Source organism: Anomalospiza imberbis, chromosome 3 (assembly GCF_031753505.1).
Source record: "Anomalospiza imberbis isolate Cuckoo-Finch-1a 21T00152 chromosome 3, ASM3175350v1, whole genome shotgun sequence".
Lineage (NCBI taxonomy): Eukaryota > Metazoa > Chordata > Aves > Passeriformes > Viduidae > Anomalospiza > Anomalospiza imberbis.
The window spans coordinates 29,736,371-29,756,376 of NC_089683.1; the positions used below are offsets into that span (position 1 = coordinate 29,736,371).

The window sequence follows — 20,006 nt, forward strand, 5'->3', positions numbered from 1 at the left end:
TGTGATCCAGCAGTGATAGTTCTGCTGTACATAATTTTGGATGGTTTTCTGTTTTCACCATATCCTGGGGTTGCATCTGTAATGCAGGAGAGCACTTCTTCCTTCTAACTTTGTGAGTCTGTTCTGCTTTAAGTCAGTGCCTAGTCTGGTGTGTTCCTGATCTCAGCAGGGATCTGTAAGCATAATAACTAGAATTGCTTAATATTTGTAGTGTTTGTTTTAAAGGAATGCTTTATATAGGCTTGCATATATGACAGTAAGCACCTCACATTAAGTAATATTTACCCTTAGATACAAGAAGCTAAAGAGTTCCATCCATCTTTCCCTTAAATTGCTTAACCAGGGAAACACCTGAAAGTACTATTGTCCTGACAGAGACATATTCTTCAATTGCTTGCTCAAGCTGATAATCACTTCTTTTGAAAAGGTCAGCTCTGCTAAGCAGATCTGAGATGTTGCTTCTGTTTTTAAATAATCAGGTTCAGTTAAGTAATAGAGTTCCCCCCTATTAGGACTACCTTTGGAATCTGTCTACACCAGATTGTTTCAGGAATGCTCATACATTTATCATATTGACTGCCATCACATGCCAAAGTAATGATGATTTCAGTCATGCATGGCTCATAAAATATTTTCTTAATAGTTGGTGCTAAGGGAAATGAACCCAGAAATAATCTTGGGTTTGGGTGGTAGATGCTGGTGGAAGGGTAGTTTGGTTTTGTTAGCTTTTCAGAAGTGCTGTATTAAATATTTCTGGAGGAGTTCAAAACATGTTTGTAATGAGTTTGTGCAGCTTGAGAGACATAGACAAGCTATGCCTCCTGAATTATATAAAAACAGGTCTGAATGGAAACTTTTCATTAATTTTTTCCTATGCTCTTTTAGCATTTCATGACACAGATTTTCTTTTTCTCTGTGGAAAAAAAAAATCCTGCTATAAAATTTCATGTTATATTGCTTTTTCTCTTTAACAGCTTTATTGGACACTCACTGGGTAATTTAATAATCCGTTCAGTGCTTACAAGGCATCGATTTAAGTATTACCTCAACAAACTTCATACCTTCCTGTCTCTGTCTGGACCACATCTTGGTACCCTCTACAACAGCAGTGCTCTTGTTAATACAGGTGAAGTATTATTTTCAGTAGTATTAGTTTAGGGGAAATCTTGACTTTTAAATGGACTTAGCAATTTTATGTGGGGTGCACATTTCTGCATTACTATGGTTTTGAGAAACTGCATATTTCACTGTCATAAGCAGAGAGAAGGGTTATAAAAATAAAGTATCAATAAAAGGATGTGCAAGAGGTGGTTGGCATAAGTATTTTCCAGTATGTTTGGTTCAGATTTTCTGTTGCAGCATAAATAAACTCCAGTTTTGATCTGTTGAGTTCAATTTATAATAAACTGAATTGAATATAGTTAATCTGCCAAACAATTATATTAGATACATTAAAATAATTCTAAACTATTGGTGTCTTTTCTCTCTCAAAAATGCCTTACAACCTGCAGTGTGTTTCTGCAGATGTGCATGGCGAGGGAGCCAAGGTTTTCTGAAAAGTCAGTTAGCCACCTATTATAATTATTGACTAATAAAGAGAAATAGCACCATAGTAAACTTTCTACTATGGTATTCCTGTGACAAAATTCCGCTTCCTTTTTTCAAGTTACATTTAATGAGCTCAGTTTAGAAACTGGAGAAGTAATGCCTGTTGTTTTTTGAACATCAAAATGTTTTAATACTATACAAATTATTGAAATAGAATGTGTATATTGTGGCTAACATTATTTACACTTTCTGGAAGTTATTTTTTGTTGGCAGGCGTGTGCATTAGTGGAAATAAAGGCGTTCATGCTTCATTGTGTAGATAGAGAGGAAAGAAAATGAAAATTTAAACTGTTTCTGAGATTGACAATACTTACATGAAAAGTAAAATTAACATCTGAGAGACTGTTATGAACTTCATATATTATACTTATGTTTAATTGGTTTTTATATTTTACTGTGGATCTATACTAATATTGTACCTAACAATGCAGGACTGTGGTTTATGCAGAAATGGAAGAAGTCTGGTTCTTTATTGCAACTGACTTGTCGAGACCATTCAGATCCACGACAGACATTCTTATATAAACTTAGTAAAAAAGCAGGTAAGCTTTGTTAATGCTTCCTATCTCTAAAAAGCAACTGTGTATAAATATGAAACCTAAAAAAAAAAAAAGAACTTATTTTCAAACAGCTCCTGTTTCAGTTTTAATATTTAAGAGTTACTTGGGAAAATCCCTAAGGCAGCAAAATCTAAAACTTGCTGTGGATCCAGCAGGTGGTGTTTTGAGGGTTCAATGTCTCAGCTACATAGTTGTATGGTGGCTTGTGACTCTAAATTTCAAATTTCTCAAAGAACATATGTGTTAAACACATCCTGTTGCTTAACCCCAAAATGGATGAAGAATAGGTAAACAGTTAAACTCACTTATCTTATTAAATATCCTATATACTTTCTTTGCTCCTGCTGAAGATTTTGATCACTTTTTCATAATGAAAGATTGATGATACTTATGTCTAAAATATGATATTCAGAAGGGGCTGTTCTAAGGCAAACTATTTTCTAAAGTGCTTCATTGTGTTTGGCCTAAAGCAGATGGGCAGCACCAGAAATCTGCTGCAGATTTCTACAGAAAATGTAACAATTTAATGTCTTTAAGGGCTGTAACTCTGTCATTACTTGGGGTTCCTACCTTGCATCGTTCTACTATGAGCATGCTTGTTCAGGAATTAGGAAGTCTGGTTTTAGTTATAAAGGTTTAATTGTACTTCAGGGTTGTGTTGGGTGGATTCTGCACCTGTGCTTGAGCTGGTTAAACCTTACAGTGAGGCAGTGCCTTAGACAGGCACCTGCACTAGGTGGGCTATATCATGTATGTGTTGGTGCTAGGCACGAATTTCAATGCAGCTATTGTCTGAAACATCAGTGAAGACAAGGCACCATCCATCTTTAGGTTTCTTTAAGCCATGTGGAAGCTTTAGTCTCTTCTGTATAGCCAGAAACCAACCACTGTATTCCTAAGAAACAAGATGAAGGTTTGAACCATACTCAGTTTAATGGGAAACTCTACAACTGAGCCATGGCCATGTCTATTAAATATGTACGGAGGAAAGACTGGTACCAAACATCGCCTTATTTTGTAGCTCTACCTATTGTAATTGGTTTATCTCCCTTTTTGTGCAAGATCCCGTAATAAATTAGTGCCAAATATCAGTTGTAAAATGTTTAATTATTCAGTAGTAATAGATCAGAGGATTTGCTCTAAGTGATACCTTTTTTCTTGTAGGTCTTCATTACTTCAAAAACATTGTGTTAGTAGGATCTCTGCAGGATCGTTATGTTCCTTATCACTCTGCTCGCATTGAGATGTGTAAAACAGCTTTAAAGGATAAACAATCAGGTAATAAATATCCTGCAAAATAAACAAACCGCTCAGGTTAAAACCTCACACATATCAATCTCCTCCCATTTAATTTTGGCTGCTTAACTGAGGCACCTCTATTATGTGTTTAGAAACTTTGGGCTTACTTTGTAGTAATAGTAGAGGGAGAAAATCCATGTAGAGGCTGACTTGCTTTCTGTGTCTGTCCTGTTGTATTACATGCAGATGGAGATGAGACTGAACAGGTTTATAGCTCACTGACTTTGCTGAAGGTTAGGTGAGCTAGACACAGCCCTTGATGTATTATTTCGTGAACAGGGAGGACAAATAATTTTGATTTTTGAGGATATCAAATTGTAGCATCAGGCCCTGGGCTGTATTTAGCTGTGGCTTAATAATAGCACTGAAAAAAAGGTAATTTTTCTATAATGAGTTAGGGTCAGTTGTTGTACTTACTGTTGAGATATCCTAGCACAATTGCATTTTAGTGTTATATATTGACAAATAACTTTAATATGATGTAATAAATTAATACGGATAAGTACATTCTCACTATAAATGTACAAATATTAAAATGCATAGCTTAAAATTATTTTTTCAACATTTCTAGAGGAAATTAAACTTTCTCTATATTCTATCTTAACAGAACCACAGCATAATACATTTCATTACTTCTCTTACTCTGGAATGTGTTCATTCTGAGTTCAAGGTCAAAGAATTGTTTGTTTCTGGCAATTCACGCAGTACAACTTTTCTTTTCCTCTACAGGACCAATTTATGCTGAAATGATCCAGAACCTGCTTCTGCCAGTTCTTCAAAACAAGGAATGTAATTTGGTTCGTTATAATGTAATTAATGCATTGCCCAATACAGCAGATTCTCTCATAGGGAGAGCTGCACACATTGCTGTTCTTGATTCAGAAATATTTTTAGAAAAATTCTTTCTTGTTGCTGCCCTAAAATATTTTCAGTAGAGAAAAGCATTGTCAGAGACTTGGTTATTACCTCATTAACAGATGAATTCAGATAATGTGTGGTGTTAAAGTATAGCTGCAGCTGTATTTTAAGAGATATTTATACTTTTTATATGGAAGATAATTTATATCATCCACACTTAGGGCTTTTTAACATCAACTTTACTTTCTAGGTAATGTGACTGTGCAATATTTTTTTATTTTGTTCTTTTTACTTTTCTATTACTTTTTCTTAATTTTGGGTACATAATTATTTGGAGATTAAAGCACAGTGTGTACTTTTGTTTGGGTATTGGCTTTCAGACAACAGAAGTCGATGTTACTTGGCTACATTTTACAAGAGGCTTTAGATGCCAAAAATAAATTGGATTTTAAAATTCTAACAATGTCTTACGTGTTCACTTGTCGTATTTTAGCACTGTAGGAAGTTTAACTGGAAACACAATGAGCTGCTAAAATACTGGATATTTGAAAATTACTATATCTGCTATAGCTTAACGGTTTTCTACAAAATCATTACTGTCATTGTTAAAGATGTTATGCCTGTGGGAATATATTTTCTGCTGATCTCAAAAACATGTTAGTTTACACACTCAAATTTTATGACTGGAACTTTTGTTTTCAGAAGCAAATGGCAACTAAGGATTTTTGAATGTTCAGTGATAGCTGCCTTCAAATAATTGGGGTTTTGCAAACTGTATTAAGATGGTTCCTTACTCTGTCAGTTCTTCAGATGAACATGGACAATTTTACGTGGACTTCCTTGTATATACTTAAAATAAGTAAATGTTATAAATTTCTGCAATACTTTTATGAATTTAAGCAATTTTTAAATATTGTTGAAATGTTTTATTGACTATAAAGTATTGTAAATATAAATCAATACATCTTCAAATAAGACTATTGTAAACTTTACCTGTTTAGTGACACAGATAAAATGTTTTTGATATACAGGAATGTTAAAGATCTCACTTTCTACTGGTGCTGAATAGCATTGTTTGGTTTCTTCTTCCTTCCCTTTTCTCTGTTTCAAACAATAGTTCACTAAAGCTGGGGGAAAAGAGTTATATGTGCATTCATTAATTGTACACTAATTGTAATGAACATTTTTTGAAAAATATGAATTTGTTGTATAACGCATGTTTATTTTTAGCATTGTGTTATTGCATCTGGTGTTAATAAAATGAAGAAATTACTCTAATGAAAGCAATTAAAGAAAATGAAATGTTCTGCTAATTACCAAAATTCTGGGAAGGCTTTTTGTACATAATTAATAATTTTGTACTTTTGAAATTAATATAGCAATAATAATTGAAATTATTATATATATAGATGAAATGTCTATAATAATAGATGAAGTGATTTTGCATTTGATATGGAATGTTGTATAATAGTCTTTGTAATATATGGGGGGAGTTTCCTATAACTTACAAGATGCTGAAATGAGTATCTGAACATCTACAGTTCAGCAATGTATACACTGCAGAGTATTTAATTAGAGTTGTGTTAGGCAAGTCCTTATGACACAAAGGTATCTTTAATACATTCTCACTATAAAAATGCCTATTTTTATTTTAGTTTTGTATTATGATGTTGCTATTAAGCTCTAAATGTTTAAATTATGTTCTGGTATCTCAACTGTCTTTTATATAACAATATTATTGGATGTGGCTACTGGCTAAACTTTGAATAGCTGTTGAATTTATCTGAAGTTACAAAATATTCCTTCATTCACATTTAAGACTTTAAACTATTCTTAGGAAACAGGTATTTAGATGGTTCTGTCACTATTGAAAAATTACTGTCTTGCTTTCTGTCTCTGGAAATCTGAACATGTAAAGCATGCTTTTGTGATCAGAAAAGCAGAAGTATCATGATAGAAATAGCTTTCTTTTCTTTTCTTTTCTTTTCTTTTCTTTTCTTTTCTTTTCTTTTCTTTTCTTTTCTTTTCTTTTCTTTTCTTTTCTTTTCTTTTCTTTTCTTTTCTTTTCTTTTCTTTTCTTTTCTTTTCTTTTCTGGGGTGGGGGTGGTAACAGTAGGTCCCATCTATTTAAAGCAGCTTGAATTAGATTTGTTCTTTGAGGAAAATGGATGGTGCAGGACATCATGTGACATTTGCGTGTAAGTATCTCAAGGAACAGGGCAAATTAAGAGAACAGTAAATTAATTCTCTCTTCCTTAATTTTTATTGCCTAGTCTATATGTGGTCTGGTAGCCCTCTCAGTACATTAATTCTCTCTTCCTTAATTTTTATTGCCTAGTCTATATGTGGTCTGGTAGCCCTCTCAGTACTGTAGCTTTTGTGAGGGCTGTTTGACATCCCAAAGTCCCAAAGGAATGTGCTGTCTGACCATAGTGAGACGCGTGATGACCCCAACATGTCCTTGAAGCATAGGAGGTTCATATTTACTTGCAGACTGTATGGTCACTTGCAGTTGCTCTCTGAACAACACATGCAGGCTGGGATATTTTGGACAACTGTGCATGTGTTGCATGGCATGTTCCCCCTACTCCTGCAGTTTTCTGCCTTCGCTTTCCTAGACCTACAGATGTGTGTATACGTAAGTCAGTGTCATCTGATGCAGTAGAAGCTCTAAAGTGCTGCTACTCACCATCTCACCACTCTTCTGTTTGAATGAGGGCTTCATATTCCTTTAGTGATAGTGACCTCTCCTTCATGCAGGTATCCTGCAGCTGCTTCAAAGAGAAGTATGCTGCTTACAGAATGAGAGGTAAGAACTGAGGTCTTAACATTCCTTTAACTGTCAGTCTCTTGTTCCCTGAAGGCAGTAGGCTGGTACTGTTATTTTAAAAAGCTCTCAGTGATAAAATTAGGAGATCACTGCATAAAATGGCATAGTGTCTGAACCTCTGTTTCCATGTTGTGTATATAAATTAATTCCTTGGGTTGTGTTTGAATCCTTGATACAAACTAAGCTTTCTGTTACTGTAAATCTAGGCATTGCTACTACTTTGGAAAAAAGAGTTCATGTTATACTGGAAATCGCCAGGATTTGCAGCAGAGCCAAGAGATTTGACATAGATGGAAAACTTACTCTGTAACCACGAAACAACCTTGTTTCCAAGCTGGTTTTATTTGCTTAGCCCTGACCAGGTGTGGTGTTCAGATAACCAAGGTTCTTGACGTGGTCTCAGAGGCAGAGGAGGCATTTAGGCAATATCAGTACATTGGCTGCCCAGGGCCGTGCTGGTTGTGGTGCTTTCCCAGTAGTCTCCAAGATCAGTACATCTGGCTCATCTGAACTGACCTGCTGCAAGCTTTGTGCTAGCTGTAAGTCTTTTATTCCCCATTTTTTAGAACAGCAAAGCTAAATACAATACTGTTTGTGTCATCTTGCAAAGGAAGCTGCAGTGCATGAGATAAATGATCAGTAAACAGAGGAAGGAAAACAAGAAAACAGTCCATTTAATCACAAAGTAGAAAATTCCTGTGGTGTATGCTACAGTTGTTTTTACCAATGTTAAGATTTATTACCTCCTTCGCCAAGAGATCTGGAAATGAATAATTCAGGAGTTACAAGTGAATTTTTACAGCAATACAATAAAGATGAGAAATATGTTTTGAAGACAGTTAATTTATAGGTGGATAAACAGTACCTCAAAAATCTTTCCTTGTTCTTTCATTCTTACCATTTGAAATTTGACATGTATGCTTGTACATATGATGTATGCATACAGATTGTGTTAAGTGGTTTAGAAGCAGAGGCTACTATTGGTGTCTGCAGGCAGCTTCATAAGTTTTTTTAAGGGAAGGATTTCATGTTTTTATTGTACTGAAGACATAAATAATAATTTCTTGAACTTTGACAAGATCTGTTTAGGTTTTCTCCTTGCTGCTTTCAGGCAGAGCATTTTTTTTCTGCATTCATCTTTATTTTCTCTGATCTAGAGGCCCAGCATCTTGCTGTTAGAATAAAGGAAAGAGTTTCCATTATTTTCAGTCTCCAATGTCTAATTAACCATGTTATAAAAGGCTGATTGAGAAAATGTTACACATAAGGCAGTCAGTTAAATTTAATTACTTTCAGTGTGTAGGCATTGCCAGATGTAGCTCAAATAAACTCCAGGAAGTGCTGCTGCTCTTTAATTGACCAAGACTTACTTTCTTAAAGCTTTCAGATGTGAACAAAAAATGCTGTTTTAGATTCAGATCTCCAAGTTACCTTCTTCAGGTTAGTATCTGTGTACATCTGTTTTATCTAAGAACAAGGTTAGCTGGAGAAGTTTAAAGAGTGACAAAAAGCAAAAGTTGCCATATTCAGAACATTACCTGTACTTAATTAACTGGAGTGCCACTCCATGAACATGCTACTTATCCCAGGTTGGGTTTATTCTGAGCGTTAAAAGCAACTTCACTGCTTAAACTCAGAAACTGGAAAGATGCCATCTGAAAGCACAAACACTGTCTGTACATCACTATGGTGTTAGCCACAGTTCCTTCATGTCCTTGGCAGCCTTTGTGTATTATTTAAACAATGTACAATTTTTATTATTAAAAAAAAAAAAAATTAAAAACTCAAACAAACAAACCACAAAAAACTCCTAGCTGGACTGCACTACCCATTGAGGGGAAAACGGGTTCTTGCAGCGGTAAACTCTTCACTGCATTGAAGAAAGAAGGCGTCTTTGCTCCACGTTTCGCTAGGAGTGAAGAATAGAGTTACAGCGTATTTCTCGAGCACCTCTAGGAGCCTGTAGCTGCTTTCATCAGGACCGTGGCTCCCCAGGCGCCGTTCGCCTCTGTTCACCGGAGCCGGGGAGCAGCGCAGGGGCACGGGCATTGTGCGGCCGCTGAAGCAGCCCTGCCCGGGGCCGCGCTCGCCGCCCGCCCCCGGCTGCAGCTGCAGCCGCTGCCGCCGCCTGGGGCGCCTGCGCGGCGGCGCTGCCCGCCCCGCACGGCTCCGTCCCGGCCATGGCTCTGCGGCTGCTGCGCGGCGCGCCCGGCGCAGCGAGTAAGGAGCGGGCGGAGGGCGGGAGAGCCCGGGTTGTGCCGCGGAGGGGCTCCCCGGCCCCCCTGCCCTTCCTCCCGCAGGAACTGACGAGCGAGGGGACGGGACGGGACGGGGCGGGCGCCGCCCGGGGCTGCCGGCGCCGGGGGGGCTGGAGAGCGCCCAAGATGGCGGCGGGGGAGGAGTGCTGCACGGCCGCCGCAGCCTGGGGGCCGCGGGCTTTCGCGGCTTTCCGCGCACCTTCCGTGGCCCTGCGCTTTCCCTGCTCCTAACCCCTTCCCTCCCTTCGCCCCCGCCCTTTCGATATTAATATCGTCGCCTGTACTGCAAACCTACTGCTATCGAGCAAATCTGTTACTGCGGAGGTTTTCTTGCCCCGTCGTTGCTTCATGGCAGTAAAATGTTAGACAGTGGTGTAACTTTCGGAGAATAGCTGGAGGAGACGTGCTGTACACCTGGAAGTTACTGGTCCGTTCCCCTCACCTGAGGAAAGTCAGGTGTTTTGTTTATAGGGAAGTAAGGCAGACTGGATAACAGAGCCTGTCCCACAGGCCTCAGCTTGGGCTCTCTGTTGGGCGCTTCCCTCTCGTCAAAAGCTGAGGTTCTGTGATGCTGTTGATAAAATACGCTAAAACAAGCCTGTACGCTGTGTGTTAATGGAAGAGCTGTTCAAATTGCTGTTAGACGTTTGTACTCTGGCTCTCAGGTTCATGGCAAGATGTGGCTGATGCTCTAATCCTCTGAGCATCCCGATGTGTGCCTAAATCCCACTGCATGGATGGATTTGTTAGGATAAATCACATGCTGTGGCCACTTGAAAAAACGGAATATTGCAGTGCAGCAACTTTAAAGACTTGGGATTTTCAACTTCAAGTTTAGCTATATAATTAATAAATGGGAGGGCTTTGTAAAAGAGGAGGGAATCGATGATCAGTTTGTACAATGTGTTTTACTAATGTTGATAGTTCATCTCATCTTTTTCAGAGATGTTTCATGTTGAACTTTTGTCACCTCTCTGTCAAGAAGAGTGCACTTTGGTCAAGAATATCAAGTAAATCTATCAAGGATAATGGGTTTTGCCCCTTTTCTAGTGACCAAGATAATCAATTTCATAATGGTACCTTAATCTGATTTTTATTTTAATTTGGACTACAATACCAGCTATAATTTAATTTTCTAGCTAGCTTTTCTATTTTAGCTTACTGAAGAATGACAAGAAGCTTGGCAGGAGTAGGAAGACCCAATGTTTGCAACAGATTGGATCCTTTACTGTTGATAGTTTGTTACACCATGCTTTACGCCTCTGGGGCATTGGCAGCAGTTGGCAGACATAATACAGTTTGTGTGGCTGTAGGCTTTGATATTAGAGATGTGGTATTTTAAAATGAATGAATATGCTGATTCTGGGAGTGAGTTGCTAGTTGGTGTATATTAAGGTGAGTCAAATTGACAGGGCTTGACAAGGCTTCCTGATTCAATCTCCTTAGGAAAGTAGAATAATAGTTCTTTCAGGTACTTTGCACCCAGCTGGTACAGGGAGGATTTCTGTTTGAATCTTGCTTAGGAAATGTCAGAACTGCTTTAGGCACCTGTATACAGCCAAAATATTTTTAGTGGATAGTTTGTGCTCACTCTAGATATTTGGCTTTTTTAACCAAAATGCTAGTAGGACTTTAAAGGAAAAAAGTTAATGCTTTTAATGAAAGCATTTTCTTGCAGTTACATAATTTAACTTAAGTTTTTCCTGCTTTTGACTACCACCTGAATTATTTTACCATCCTAAGGGAAACCCAGCTATCTTCTGCCGACCTTCTGGAAAATATGTTACTAAGGGAACGTTTTATTTTTCAAACTTTCCTTTGGGAAAGCAGAAGCTTTTTCTGACTAAAAAGCTGGTGGAAATGAGCCAAGACATGGAAATCAGCAGGTTTCTTGGGGGAGGTTAGGATTTCTCCTGGAAAACAGACTGTACTGGTCTATGCTAGCATAATTACTGTTTAAAAGTCTAAAATACAAGAAAGTAACAGCGAAGTTAAGTTCAAGCAGTTTAAAATACACTGTTAATGTGAATTGAGTTATACAACTAACACAATTTTGCCTACATATGTTTCTAGGGCCAAAAATAATTATCTGTGCTGATTTCTTAGGTGTTCATGAGTTGAGTGGTAAATAATTTTTAGAGTTTGTTTTCCTGCCTTCCTCTCCCTTATCCCTGAAGTAGGGTTTTTTTTCAGAGGTGCTCTGCACCGTCACAGCATTACTCAGTGTTAAACTCCCACATTTATGCTACACGTGTCCGTTTGCTTGATAGAGTCGATAGAGTCCTCACTTCTTTGCCACTCGCGAAGCAGCTCCAGCTCTAAGCCAGGAGGAAGATCTGAACCTGCTAAGCAGCCACTAAAGAAACCAAAGTTACCAGTAGGGCGGTTTGATGAACCAGAAGAGTCCAGTATGGAGAAGGAACCCCTGGAAAGTAAGTAATGTTTTACAAAATTGGAAGCTGTGTTTTAAAGGCAAGACTGCAAGATGCTGTGCTGATGTCAGTTTAAGAAGGTGACAGGCATTCAGCACTCTTTAGAATCATTTTCTAAGCTTACTGGTTCTGAAAAAAAAATATCAGAGAGGCAGGGCAATGGGCACAAGTTGCAGCAAATGGTGCACCAGGGGAGAAGAACCTTCAGAACAACTGTGGTCAAACATTTTAGCAAGTCATACAGAGAGCCTGGGCTTCCTCTGCTCTTGAAGATAAGTAAATTTGCCTGGGCGTCCTGACTTAGTACCAGCCCTGCCTTTAGCAGGGGTACCTTCCATTAGAACAGGCTGCTTAAGCCTGGCCTTGAACATTTCCAGGGCATCCACAGCCTCTCTGAATAACTTGTTCCAGTGCCTCACCATCCTCACAGTAAAGAATTTCTTCCTAATAGCTAATCTAAACCTTCCCTCTTTTATTTTAAAGCCAGTTTCCCTTATCCTGTCACTACATGCCCTTGTTAAAAGGCCCTCTCCAGCTTTTTTACAGGCCCTCTTCAGGTACTGGAAGGCTACTAAAAGGTCTTCCAGAGCCTTCTCTTCTGCAGGCTGAAGAACCCCAGTTCTCTCAGTCTTCTCTCAGTCTGTCTTAATAGGAGGGGTGCATCAGTCCTGTGATTGTTTTAGTGGCCTTCTCTGGACTTGTTCCAACAGGTCCACCTCTTTTTTGAGAGCTCCACAGCTGAACACAGTACTCTGGGTGGGGTTTGTTTTTTTTTTTTTTTCAACAAGTATTTATGATACAAGAACTTTTAAAGAGGCAGTGCAAAGAATGACTTTTAACTATTTGCAGCAAATTAAACACAAGTTTCTTCTGCCGAACATCTTCATGAATTAAGCATTAACAAGTTGATGAAATATTTTCTTCTCATTCTTCTATATACAGAATATATTCTGCCTTAGCATGTAAACAGGAAGCCAAGTCTAAAGCACTAACATCCTGGGGAAAAGAAATACAGACTGATATATAGTCTCCAAAAGGAAGGCAGCAGAGTGCCCATTGGAAGCAGAATTTCCTTCATCTGTAGACAGTGCTTCATGAAATCCTTCAAACACATTAACGTGCCCTTCTGTACAGTGCTTGTAATTGCTTCAATTCTTGGGATGTAGCCTTGGATAAACTTGGATAAAGTCATTTTCCAGAACTGGATGTGATACTGTCTCATGAGAGCATTTCCACTCACATCCAGAAAATTAAAAAGTAGTGTAGCTGTCACATCTGTCAGGGGCTCAATATTCAACATCCAAGCAAGCCAGTGCCATGCATAGTTCAGTCCATGAGGATGTGCCCCTTCCTTAATTCCATAAGGACACCAGAGTTGAATGATAGCAGCATAAAGACAAATTATTCCTTGCATTCATTTAAGAAACTGATCATGTTCTTCCACCTTAGAATCCTTAATTTCATACCTAAAATCCTCAGATACTCTTTAACAAAAGTCCCCTCTTTATTCATACAGGCTAAAATGGCACTTTTTATGCAGCAGAGCTAGAAAAAGGTCTCCAACTCCAGAGTATTACGTTGAGGCCACCACAGCCATTGGGAAAGCTGCATCATGGTGAAAAGTTACTTCTGTTTCTCCTTCTTTCATAAATTGCTCTGCAAGTTTGTCATTGTATTGTTGTATTATTCTTGTATTATAGAATCATCACACAATTTCAGATTGTGGCTCACTTGAGAACTAACTCACAATTGGAATTACTGTGTAAGCAGCTGTTTAATTCTCATCTTTTTATTCCCAGGAAAATCAATGCTATCACTGCTTCATTTAAAACATGCATAATCAATATCTTTTGTTATTTGCTTAGGTATTCCAGGTTTTGGAGCAAGACTCAAGGTCTCTTTAGTGGCACCTGTATTTTTTATGTGGAGCACCAGCAATCGTTTGCAAACTGCCTTTTGTATTATTAGGAAAAAACTAAAGAGTTGAAGCTGGATTTAGAATTTCCAGTGCTCTGTAGCTGTCGTGGAGAAAACTTCTGAGCATCTGCACCCACTGTCAGCGCATGAGTAGTGCTTTGATATTGGGATGATGACATGTACAAAATAATATCAGGTGCATTTGCACACTTTGTACTGCCAGAGGTGCTCAGATACTGACATTTCTTTTCCTGGTCGGCATCAGTTATGAAACAGGTATCCCAGTATGTCATCCTGTACAGCCTGTAGCTGTATGAGTTTCCTCCATCACTTTTCTTCTTGTCTGCTCTCCAGAATTTCTGTTGTTGTCTTTTCTCATTTTCAACCCTGCACCTTATTACCTGTGTTGCCCACCAGGGCTGTGTTAGGGATATGACTGAGGGAGTCCCACGTTAGGTGTCTGTATGGGAAGCTCTGGAGAATCAGCGTGGCAAGGGGCATGTGGGGTACTGTGAGTTTCTGGGAGCCCTGCAGTCTAGAGCAGGATGAGACTCAGCCCAGGATGGTGCTGTGCTACAAGTACTTCATGGCCTGAGTTAACCATTCTTAGGAGATGGACCTGAGTAAAGGTGCACCGAGTAGTGTAAGAATGTTGGCTGAGGTACAGAAAGCTCTCAGGTGTTTAAGAAAGTAGCATGAGCTGGCAGTATGCTTCTCTTTAGTAGCAGAATAGGGGGTTGGATGAAAAGCTGGACATGATCCGGCAGTGTGTGATTGCAGCCCTGAAAACCAAATCCTGGACTGCATCAAAAGCAGCAGGGCCAGCAGATCAAGGGAAGTGATTCTCCCCCTCTGCCCTCATGAGACCCTACCTGAAGTGCTGTATCCAGTGTAGAGTCCTCAGCATAAGAAAGGCATGGACCTGTTTGAATGGGTCCAGAGGAGGGACATAAAGGTGATCAAAGGACTAGAGCATCTCTCCTACTGGACAGACTGAGAGAGCTGGGGCTGCTCAGCCTGAAGGAGAGAAGGGTTTGGGAAGATCTAATTGTGGCCTTCTGATGTCTAAAGGGGGTTCAGTACCTTAAGGGGGTTTATGAAATGTAGGAAAGGAGTTTTCATACCAGCAGATGGTGACAGGACAACGGGCAGTGGTTCTAAACTGAAGGAAGACAGGTTTGGATTAGATGTTAGGAAGAAACTCTTTACTCAAGGGTGGTGAAGCATTAGAACAGGCTGCCCAGTGAACCTGTGGATGCCCCATTCCTGCAAGTGTTCAAGATTAGGTTGGATGGGTCAACCATCCAACCTGGATGTTTTAAGTACAAGACTAACAGAATCTTGACTAAAATTCAAGCTAAAATTAAAACAGAGTACTTAAAATTAGAGAGGTAAACAGCAAGTGATACCTGGTATTTTAGATTTCATGAACATAAATACAGTGTACCTGAATGATGCAAGTTCTGATTTGAGAAGCTGTGGTCCTTTAATGCCTCTGGACATTCAGTAGCTTCTTTATTTGCATAATAAATAATATACCTATATTTGTATATATACATAATATAACATATATGATCTCAAGAAAACTGAAATTAATTTTGTAGGGCTCTGGGAAATGTTTAGCTCAAGGTTGCCTTTCTAAAGAAAAAAGAATTGATTTTGTCTCTGAAAATGAAACTAAAAGGAAGACATCATAACTGATAGCATCTTTATATTTGTCAACATTATAGAAATTTTAATGAATTTTCCCTGTTATTTTAGAATTCCCTGATGGAATCAATCCTACTACAAAAGAGAGGGGTGGACCCAGAGGCCCTGAACCTACACGTTTTGGAGACTGGGAAAGAAAAGGACGTTGTATAGATTTCTAATATTTAAATAACTGTATTGCTAATAAAATATTTCTAGTTGCTGAAAAATATAATGTACAGAAAAAATCTCACCTGGATTTGTCGTGGAGCTTATTATTTCTGTCATGCCACTACATTCTGTCATGTGATGAATTTTCTTAATAATGCAATGTAATTAAACACAGTGCTGCAGCTCAGATTATGGAGCTGCTAGTGGCTCAGTGTCTGCCTGATCTTTAATACTATTTACACTGTGCAAGTATAAGTGCAAGTATAGTGGTATGAAATTGGTAGTCAGGAGCTTATTGAGATGTACAAGGGCTTGTATTTCTTCATGAATGCAAAGATTTATGTGGTGTTGTAAAAGTTTGCATTTCATGAACCTGGAGACCATTCATCAAAGGTAGAACCAACTCTGAGGAGATCAGTAGGTCACTGATTTCACACAGTGGTTCCCTGGTAAAAGCCCCTTTACTGAAGGACCTTCCCTCTGTCTCTATTGCAGTGGATTGGATGTTTTTTCCTGGTTGTAGGGAAGGGACAGTCTTGTCTCTGAGGAGTGTAAGTAGTACAGTGGAAACGGAGACTTATATTTTGGAGAGGGTCAGCTCTTGATTGCAAGTAGTGTAGAGGTGCTCTGTTTGCAATTCTAGAACACTGTCCTTTATCACCTGTCTTCTTCATGCTACTTGCATTGTCTTTTCTTTTGTGGAGGTGCCCTTTTGCACATGGGCTAAATGCTGCTTGGGAAAAATACAGCCTTACTGTCTGAAACCTTATGGTCAAAGGGGACAAATCCCATTTGGTGATCTAATAGTGCAGGTCTTAAAACTAAGTTATCTGGCATCAAATTAAATATCTTTCAGTTAGACTGAGCTTGGTTCTTCATTCAAGAATTTGCCTAGTCGTAAGTACTGTAGTAGAGTAGTAGTATTGTGCAAATCTACCACTTGTGTGGGTACTTACTAATGAGAGTTAGTTGTCATTGAAATGTGAACATGTGCTCTATTTCTGTGCAAGTTCTTTCTGATATCCTGAACAAATGGATCTTCTCTAGTCACAGAATCAGAGAAAGGTATGGGCTTTGCCCAGCTTTGTCTTTGCATGGTTTAACTAGAGCATTAAAGTGTGTTGGTATTGTCACAAATCTGGGCAGCCTCCCCTAAACTCATTTGACTGACAGCCAGCGGGGAGCTCCTTTTTGAAATTTGACAGTTTGTGTATCCAGTGTGTATGTTACATAGTCTTCCTGTAGTTGTTTGGATGTGTGTGTCACTGTGATGATTCCCTACAAAAATACTGAACCTATTCAGTTATAGGTTTATCAACCAAATACCTCACTGACAAGAAAAATGAGATTAACAAAAATCTATTTCTCATAAAAGGTGTTATTAGTAGTAATTAGATTCTGAACCTTTAAATTCTGCAGAATGGCTTGGATATTGGAAAATTGGTTTGCATTTATTATCTGATTCATTCTAGTTTCCCTTCTGTATAGTGACAGATCTTTTCAAAATCTATTGACATTTTCATTTACCTAAAAGATAGGCTGGGTCAGCTGTCTTTAATTTGTTAATTATTTCTAGTAATGTTTTGTCTTTTCAGTTGCTGGTGTGTTGGAAAATACTTTCTCACACAATACACCACCTTTTCAAATAGGAAGTGGAAATTTTAGTTGGAAGCTTCTGCTGCCTTTTCTGCATCATTATTAATAGGCTTAACATCTTAGTTCACGAAGAAGCGGTAAAATATTGCAATTATTTTATTTTAAAATTCTAAATCTTCTCCATGGATTGTTGCATTACTTCATTATCTTCTCATACCAGGTTTTACCCTTCCCAGCACACACTCCATGAATGTTTACCTAGTTGCACTTCTTGGCATTCCTGATTTTCAAATCTAATTGTTTTCCTCGGTGCCGACTGCAGGTGCATTCCTCCCTGGATGCGGACTTAGACTGTTTTGATTTAGCATATGAAGAACTGGTCTCACTTTTCCATCATTTTCCTTACATTTCAGTTACTTATCTTCAGTCTCCCTCAGTTTTGTGATTAAGGGCTGACCCAAGTACTGTCCAGGCCCCTGCTTGTCTGCTTTCATGCAGGTAATGACTGCTGCTGTCAGAGGCACAGGCAGCCAGCCCTTCCTGTCAGAGCTCGGGCACGTCCTAGACACTCCATGCCAGTATCCGTGAAGTACCTGCATTCTGAAGATAATTCTGAGAGCGCTAGCATCTGTACCAATAGGACAGAGTGTCTCATAAAGGCAGGGATTTTGCTTTCCTTCAAAAAACAGAATCACAGAATAATTTATAGAAATTATTGAATTTATATAGAATTATTTCATAGACCTCTATTTCATAGAGGTCTATTTCATAGACCTGACCTAAGATCATCAAGTCCAACCACTGACAAGTCTGCCACTAAATCATGTTCTTGAGTGCCACATCTACACATCTTTTAAATACCTCTAGGGATGGTGACTCAACCACTTCCCTGGACAGTCTGTTTTAAGCTTGACAGCCCTTTCATTGAAGAATTTTTTCCTAAAATAAAAAGGCTGTTGTTAACCCTAGTTATAAATAGCTGAAAAGGAATTGGTGCATGGGAAATAGAGGATACCACTTCAGTCTTGAGCAACTTCAAGCCTTTTTTACCACCTCCCAGGCTGGTGCCAGTAACCAAGTACTTGCTTAACTTGTTTATGGAATGTGTCAATAAGACATAGGAAACTGAACATATAAGCAAATAATATGTGAGAGCCAAAGAGTGAATGCCAAGGGGCCCTCTTACATTGTCTGGCATTTACCAAAAAAGAGGAGCCCTAGGTTCCAGTAACAGTTAAGCACAAAATCCTACAATGCTGCAAAATCTGTTGTGGTACCTGTCAAAAGTGATCAGGGATTGAATGTAACAAATGATACGATGATATTCTAGGATATAAATGATCATTTCCCTTTGTTTTCTTGCAGTGCCAGCAGTTAGGAAAGCAGCACTTCAGCACTTTTTTGGAGCTGTCTTCCTGCTCTTCCCAGATAATTACTATTAGCAATTCACTGGAATTTAGCATTAGGGTAAGAAAATGGCTTGGGGCATTATCTATTAGATCAGCCATAGGTATGCTTTTATCATAAATACTGATTGATTCTTTTTTTTAGTTCTTTTTGTTAATATAAAGAGTGAAGAGCAGCAGGGGCTATATCCTAACATTTTATGTTAACTTTCTGTGAGACAAAGGAAAATTGTTCTGTGTGTGTAAGCAAATTCTTGCGGTACTGCGGGATGCTAGCTGCTCTGTTTCGTTTTCTTTAATAAAAATATATACGTTGTATTTCTGCAGTAGGTTTTCTCTTTTAAACTTGTTTCTGCTACTTGACATAGATGCATTTGGTACATTATTAAAATTATTAAGCCTTTATTGTTTGAAGGAATTGCACCATAATTATTTTATTTCAAAATACATGAACTTTCAATTTACAGTTCAAGAAAATATTAGCTATATATTGCCTTGTTTAGAAAGTATGTATTTCAGTGTTGATTTTATTAAATTGAAACACAGGATACATAATAGAATCACAGTAAAATTACCTGTGATGGTAGCATATGTTTGTAAAGCACCATAGAATGTTGTTACAAATCTTTACTACATTTTCAGTTGACTGCAATAAATGATGACAAATTCCAGTGCTCTGTAGTGACAGATAAATTAAATGCCTTTTTATGACCCTTATTTTGGTATTCTTACTGAAAAACCACCACACCATCTTGTCCTGAAATGTCAGGAAAAGGAGGAAAACTGCATTCATTTTTAAGAGAAGCAGTTTTAGTAGTTCTGTGTCTTTGTAATTGTTCATGAGTATCAAAGTATAACATGGTATCAAATATATCAGAACAGAAGGAAATGGTTTGGAATGTGTATTCATGTGCTGATGGAGATCAAAACCATGCACATTTGTGGTCACTTTCTTGCTTTTGTAAAATGCAATATAAAATACCTTTGCTTAGCTGGTGGTCAGTGTTTCCTATCAGACCAGCTGAGATGTGGAGGCTATATTCTAATATGGGTATGGCTGTGCTCCCTCTTCCAGCTCCAAAACTGCTGCTTGTTTAGGGGTTGTCATGTGTAATCTTCTAAACCACTTTTGTTGCAGAAAGGGTCCCAGTAGAAGTTGAATCTTAGTTACAAAATGGCAAATCCTGAGAAAAGAGCTCTGTTTAAAATGAGTGTTTGAGGGGCGGAACTAACGAAGTCCTGTTTCCTATGAATGTCTGACACTCCCTGCAGATCGAGCATCTTCGCGTTCCTGTGTTGATTGACATTCTCTCCACTAGGCCAGGGGCATCTTTCTGCACATCTTTTTTCCCTGAGAGGAGTTATTTGGACCTCTTTCCCAG

The 20,006-nt window shown here is 38.5% G+C and overlaps 2 protein-coding genes across 7 annotated transcripts in view; both read left to right on the plus strand.

Annotated features, from left to right (window-relative positions):
- The window catches only part of FAM135A (family with sequence similarity 135 member A), a 79,568-nt gene extending 73,921 nt beyond the window's left edge, over window positions 1–5,647 (plus strand). For 5 of the 6 annotated variants that reach the window (XR_010997060.1, XM_068183759.1, XM_068183761.1 and 2 more), the window contains 4 exons: window positions 975–1,126; window positions 2,040–2,150; window positions 3,333–3,446; window positions 4,197–5,647. Coding sequence is in view for 5 of the 6 variants with exons in the window: in XM_068183759.1 (XP_068039860.1) it covers window positions 975–1,126; window positions 2,040–2,150; window positions 3,333–3,446; window positions 4,197–4,402 (583 nt within the window). In the remaining variant the exon portion in view is untranslated. Of the gene's footprint in view, window positions 1–974; window positions 1,127–2,039; window positions 2,151–3,332; window positions 3,447–3,653; window positions 3,706–4,196 lie in introns of all 6 variants that reach the window. The other variant, XM_068183762.1, reaches the window with a different exon arrangement.
- Window positions 5,648–9,254: 3,607 nt separating this feature from the next.
- Window positions 9,255–19,295, plus strand: SDHAF4 (succinate dehydrogenase complex assembly factor 4). Its single transcript, XM_068183764.1, has 3 exons — window positions 9,255–9,375; window positions 11,693–11,845; window positions 15,524–19,295. Exons 1-3 carry the CDS (start codon window positions 9,336–9,338, stop codon window positions 15,631–15,633), a joined length of 303 nt encoding a protein of 100 aa, XP_068039865.1. The 5' UTR covers window positions 9,255–9,335; the 3' UTR covers window positions 15,634–19,295.
- The last annotated feature ends 711 nt before the right edge of the window (window positions 19,296–20,006 follow it).